This window comes from Aquarana catesbeiana, linkage group LG06, assembly GCF_042186555.1.
Source record: "Aquarana catesbeiana isolate 2022-GZ linkage group LG06, ASM4218655v1, whole genome shotgun sequence".
NCBI lineage: Eukaryota > Metazoa > Chordata > Amphibia > Anura > Ranidae > Aquarana > Aquarana catesbeiana.
Genome location: NC_133329.1, coordinates 101666034 through 101672634, shown reverse-complemented (window position 1 = coordinate 101672634; position 6601 = coordinate 101666034). Strand labels below are relative to the sequence as shown.

At 48.0% G+C, this 6601-nt stretch overlaps 1 protein-coding gene across 2 annotated transcripts in view; it reads left to right on the top strand.

The window, feature by feature from the left end:
- The first annotated feature begins 384 nt into the window (after positions 1-384).
- The window catches only part of RAB11FIP3 (RAB11 family interacting protein 3), a 133701-nt gene continuing 127484 nt past the window's right edge, over positions 385-6601 (top strand). The window contains exon 1 of one of the 2 annotated variants that reach the window (XM_073636553.1): positions 385-6601. This exon is cut by the window's right edge and continues 57 nt beyond it. In XM_073636553.1, the coding sequence (XP_073492654.1) occupies positions 770-6601 (5832 nt within the window). In that variant the 5' untranslated portion in view covers positions 385-769. The other variant, XM_073636552.1, reaches the window with a different exon arrangement.

Sequence of the window (6601 nt, the reverse complement as noted above, 5' to 3'; positions counted from 1 at the left end):
TGATCCCCCATCTCTATGATCCCCAGTCTGTAGAATGTGATCCCCCATCTCTATGATCCCCAGTCTGTAGAATGTGATCCCCCATCTCCATGATTCCCAGTCTGTAGAATGTCATCCCCCATCTCTATGATCCCCAGTCTGTAGAATGTGATCCCCCATCTCTATGATCCCCAGTCTGTAGAATGTGATCCCCCATCTCTATGATCCCCAGTCTGTAGAATGTGATCCCCCATCTCTATGATCCCCCAGTCTGTAGAATGTGATCCCCCATCCCTGTATGTTGTGCTTAGTGTTCTCTCCTCCATCCTCCTCATGCGCTCTCCCCCCTCCTCCTCCTTCTCCTCCTCCTCCTCGGTCTTGTCCCCGGCTCCTCCCTCTTCTCCCAGCCTCCTCTCCCTCTCTGTGTCGGTCAGTCTCCTGCAGTCTCTCGGATGGATGGTGTCGGTCGTCCCGGTTCTCTTCCTCTGATCTCCCTCCCAGGCCCACACCCGGCATTGCAGTGATCGGCGGCCCGGCTCTGCCTTCCATCCCCCCGGAGCGGTGCCCGGACTCTGCACCTTGTATGGAGGAGTAGCCGGCTCGGAGGATGAAGCCCCCCAGGACGGAGGGGGCAGGTGAGGGCCGCTGACCCCGCTGGAGGGGATTGTTTTTATTGGATGAGCTTTGAATTGGAGTCATGCCTAATGGTGGAGATCCCCAGCTGAGGACATGATGGCAGCAGAATAAGGATCCCTCCAGAGACCACCGGAGATCCAGCCTGCTGGGACCCATGAGGATGGATGGGGACCCTCATTTGACTGCCTGGGGCGACTTGGACGCGGAGCCCCTGGGGGGGCAGAGAGCGATCGCCCTGATCCCTCCGCAGGTGGTGGGGGGCTATTTCCTGATGGGGACTGAGGAGAAGGGACGCCAATCACTGGGTGAGCAAGGTGGGCCCGAGCCGTGCCAGGGTGAGGAGCCCTTATTACAGCCCCTCGGGGTGATAGTGGGGGTGACAGGTGGGCATGGAGAGGAGAGCGCCCCTATCGCCCTTCCTACCCCACATTCATTCCTGGACTCCGCTCAGAAGCCTTCCTCTTACTGTACGTTTAAGGTGCCCCCTGAAACGGCCCTCACACCCCTTCCCCCAAATCCTCATAGTCAAAGTCTGTATCTGAATGGGTTATCTTCTTGGGTAGGAGATACAACATCAGATGACCTCATAGATGTCCACCAGCTGTTTGTTCCTTGGCCTGCTTTGCCACCTGAAAATGAGACGTTACCCCCTTGTCCTCCAGTAGATGCCAACCAGATGCCCATGGCTAGCAAGGGTTTGTTAGATTTAGATGAGACACTGCTGTTTCCTTCAAAAATGCACCAGGAAAGTGACTGTAAGCCCCCATCCTTTGATTATTTAACACCTAAGATTGACCAAATTCCTCCAGCTGAATCCTGTCTACCTCGTCTTGATGACCTTTCCTTATCTGTAGCCCCTGTAGATCCTTGTACAGACCAGTCCCCCCAGTCAGATTTCCTCTTGGACCCTGCCGCTGTAGAATTGCCACCGTATGAATCCATCTTGGTTTCTAGTGCTGTAGAGTTGCCTCAGTCTATCTCCCAGTTAGATGAAGGTGATGAACAGTTGCCCCAGTCTAGCTCCCAGTTAGATGAAGGTGCTGTAGAGCTGTCCCAGTCTAGCTCCCAGTTAGATGAAGGTGCTGTAGAGCTGTCCCAGTCTAGCTCCCAGTTAGATGAAGGTGCTGTAGAGCTGTCCCAGTCTAGCTCCCAGTTAGATGATGGTGCTGTAGAGCTGTCCCAGTCTAGCTCCCAGTTAGATGAAGGTGCTGTAGAGCTGTCCCAGTCTAGCTCCCAGTTAGATGAAGGTGCTGTAGAGCTGTCCCAGTCTAGCTCCCAGTTAGATGAAAGTGATGAACAGTTTCCCCAGTCTAGCCCCCACTTCGATGAAGTTGAACAGTTGCCCCAGTCTAGTTCCCAGTTAGATGAAGGTGCTGCACAATTGCCTCATTCTAGCTCCCAGTTAGATGAAGGTGCTGCACAATTGCCTCATTCTAGCTCCCAGTTAGATGAAGTTGCTGCACAGTTGCCTAAGTCTAGCTCTCAGTTAGATGAAGGTGCTGCACAGTTGCTGCAGACTAGCTCTTGGTTAGATGAAGGTGCTGCACTGTTGCCACAGTGTGACTCCGGTCTTGAACCTGACTCAGTCCAGTTGTCTCATTCCATAATCCATTTAAAATTAGACCCTGACCACTTGTCGCAATCCCAGTCCCATTTTTGCCCTGACCCATTTACCCAATCTGAATGCTGTTTGAATGCTGATGTTGACGAATTGCCTGAGGCTGAGATCTGTTTGGACCTCAGCGCTGCTGAATTGTCTGAAGCAGACTCCTTTATCTCCAATGCTAATGATTTGGCCGAGGCAGAAATCTTTTTAAACCTTGAGGGTGACTTGCCTGAGGCAGAAGCCTGCTTGAACCTCAATGAGCTGCCTGAATCTGATGCTTGTCTAAATCCAGGCATCAGTGATCTACCAGAAGCTGAAAGCTTTGCGGGTTATGATGTTAGTGAGCTGCCTGAGGCTGAGAGCTTTTTGAACCCTGGTGTTGGTGAATTGCCAGAAGCTGAAGCTGGTTTGAACACTGGCAGTGATTTGACAGAGGCTGAATCAGGCTCCACCAATGTTACCGACTATTTATCCCGGTCTGAATCCTGTTTACACTCTGACGTGGACCAGTTACGCCAATGCGATCCTTCTTTAAACTCTGAACGGTTATCCCTAGCAGAATCCTGTTTTCCTGTGGACACTAACCAGTTATGCTGTCCTCAATCCTTTTTGGCCCCTGACTTTGAACCGCTGTCTGAAACCTGTTTCACCAATGCTGCTGACCAGTTAACCCAAATTGAATCTCATTTGCACTCTTTCACTTACAAATTAGCCCATCCTGAATTATATGTTGACAACCTTAACTATGTGGCATCTGGCTCTGAACAGGTAGGCCAGTTTAATGGCACTTTGGATCCAGACACTAAAAAGTTACCCCAGGTCAAGACCGACAGCAATCTGTTACCCCAATTAGAATGTGGTTTACATCTGGACTCTGGTCCTTTACCCACTTTCCATTCCTCTTTGGACCCTGAACCTGACCAGGTATCCCAGTCTGAATCCCTTTTGAACTCTGATGTTGACCAACTCCACCTTTTATCCCAGTCTGAATCCAGTTTAGTTGAGTTATATGCTAACTGTTCAACTTCTGAGCTTGAGATGTCATCCCAGTCTGAGTCTGATTCAGGCCAAAACTCTGACCATTCCGCCCGCTCAGAATGTTGCCTGAATTCTCAAAATGAGCATGTTTGTGATGCCTGTTTGGACCATAACCAAGAGTTGTCCCTCTGCAAGTCCAGTTTGAGTCTGCAGATTGACCAGTTTCCTCTGCCTGACGCTTGTGGTCAACCTGACCCCAGCCAATGGCCACAGACGGATTGCCTTTTCATCCCAAAGTTTGCCCAGTGCTCCCAGTCTGAACCTTTTTTAGATACTGACAGGTTGTCCCAGCCTAACTCGTCTTTTGAACTCGACACTGTCCAGTTTTCCCAGTCTGATTTGGCCTTGGGTTCAAGTGCATGTGAGAGTCTCAATTCTGGGTCCTCCTTGACCCCTGTTATTGATACCTTGCCTCAATCTGGTTTATGTTTGGACTCAGATATTGAGCCATTGCCTCTCTCCGAAACCTTTTTGGCTCATGAAAATGACCAGTTAACTTATTCTATTTTTGAGTCAGGCTCTGGGCCAATGTCTCATCCTCAAACCTCTTCCAACACTGAACAAATACCTTTGTTTTCTGACATTGCAGACAAAGAAATGACTGGTTCTGAGTCCGCTCATTGTGAAAGTCCCTTGACCAATAATGGTGACCTGTTGCCCCCATCTGAATCTGACTTAGGTGATGACGCTGAACTCTTCTGTCTCTGCGACACATTTTTAGCCTGTGACACCGACCAAATATCTCTACTGGGTCTCCCCGAGACTATTGACCCTGACCACTTGCCATTTTCTGGATCCGTTTTGATCCATAATTCTGATCCATTGGCTCAATCAAATGTCCCCAAGGCTTCTGATATTGACCGCTTGCCTATTTCTGATTCTGTTTTGGCCTATGATGCTGCCGATTTTCAGCCCGGTGAATCTTTTTTAATTCTAGATGCTTTGCCTTTTCCAGTGTCGAATACCACTGACCATTTAGCTGGATTACCTGAAGCCTGTCATGACTCAGATAGTGGTCGCTTGCTAAAGCTTGAATCTAGTTTAAATGACGATAGTGACCAAGTCTTTCTTTCTGAATCATCTGTCGCTCACAACACCCATGAGATGCCTCTTTCTGATTCCCTCATGCCTTCCCATGCAGACCAGTTACCACCATCTGTACACCATTTTGCTGACCACTTGCCTAATTGTAACTCTTTTGTGGCCAATACCAGTCACCTGCCTTTATTGGAATCCTATTTGGATCTTGATCATGGCAACTTTTCAAAGGGTGACTCCAGTTCGAATAACCATTTGCCTTTATCTGACTCTGTTGTAGCAGAAGTTGCCGACAAGTTCATTGAATCCTCTACAGGCCACACCTCCGACCAGTTGCCACCGTCTCAATCTTTTCATGATATCGGCCTGCTGCATCTTTCAGAATCTCTATTGTCCCCAAACCTTGATGACTTGGAACTGTCCGATTTGTGTTTGTCTCCTGACATTGATCATTTTCCTTTAGATGTGACCTCTGTGGACCCTGACACTGAAATATCCTTGTTTGATGAGCTTTTGATCAGCGATGCCAACCAGTCACTTCTGATTGAGTCCAATGTTACCCCGACCAGCAATGAGTTGTCCTTGCTTGAGTCTTGTTTGTCAAACGATACTGACCACATGCTCCTCTCTCATATGTCTGAACCTTCTCATGAACACCAGTTGTCCTTTTCTGGTCCCAATGCTCTCCTCAAAGAGGCTAATGTACAATTGTGTCAGTCCTTGACATCTTCTAATGTTGACCAATTATTGTCTGAAGCCTTTCTGGAATCCAGTAATGGCCATTTGGCCAGTGAGGTAGACCAACCTGAATCTGCAAATCAGTCATCTTTGGATTCTGCTTCATGTTTTGCTCCGATAACCCCGGCTAACACCAGTTTCTCAAACAGCATTGTTGAAGAATTCCAAATCTCGTGGGACTGGTCTTCAGATTTAGTCCATTCTCAATTTACAGGGGACGGTTTGGACTGTGGTGCAGACATTTATTTAAATTTATCTCCAAAAGACCCTGCCAGCCAGGTTCACGAAATTAATGACCGTTTTCCTTTATTTTGTTTAGATACGCCACCAGAATCTCCCAATACATCCCTAGAAATAGATCCGCTTGCCCTTTCAGACGACTTACTGTCCCTTTGTGATGTATTCTCACATTTACAAGCTAATGAGATGACGTGCTCAGAAATTAATAGTGACCTATGTTGTGCCCTCGATAGTTTATCACTGCATCAAACAGATAGTGAGTTAAGAGCTGAGCAGGTACCTATAACGGAAGAAATGTTGTCTCAGGTAAATGACCCCCAGTCAGCTAACCTGCCACACATGCCCTCATCTAATGGCCAAGTTGACTTTAATATTGGAGGTGACCAAACTTTCAGTGGCATTTCAGACAACGACCTTCTCAATCATGATATTGACCAGTCTGATTCTTACTGCTTGGACTTATTGTTTGAACCTGAACTGGTTTCATGTAAAACGCAGAGCTCCTCCAGTAGTCCTACTGTTCACCCATGTTCCCAAGTTCACTTTGACCCATCTTTTAGAAGTACGTCTGCTAATGTAGCCGATCATTTACTTTGTGATGCAACCAAGCCTTCGCAATCACATGTTTATGAAACGCCATCAACCTCTCCGCTGGAAAGCCTTTGTTTTGGTGATCATTTGACACCTGCAGGTCAGGCAGGTTCTCCTTTCCAAAGTATTTCATTAGCTCAGAGCAATTCCTATGTGGTTACTGAAATAGGATCAGAATTTCTTGATGAAACTGGCCAGCTACCGTTGATTGTGGGGAAGGACCCGTTGGATGATTTCACTGAAAACAACCAGGATGTCCTGCTTGCAAAGTCTCAGGAAACCATACCACCGGATAAATTGGTTCAGCCAGAAATAGACATCCCTATTCTGGAGGAGAAAGCACTTTCTTGTGAACTAAAAGGGCCTGTTTTGCTCAGATTGGAAGAACCAGATTGTAACCAGGTGTGCTCTACACATTCAGACTCATATGAGCAATATCCTTCAGTTGATACCACCCAGTCAAAGGCAGATATTGGTTTGGAGAGCCCTCTTCTACCATGTCATACAATGGCACAAACTGCACTCTCTCGTACAGGCTCTCCCTTGGAAATTACCCAGGTGCTTCCATGCGATTCCCACCAGCCTGACGATTCACAGGATTCAGCCTCTGCCCCCTTCTCGTTTGGAGAGGGTGACCCGTTTTTGGCGTTTGCGCTGGATAACGACTCTCCTTGTGTCGGGGACGAGCTGGCCCGTCTCCGAGCTGTATTTGATGCACTGGATCGAGATAAAGAT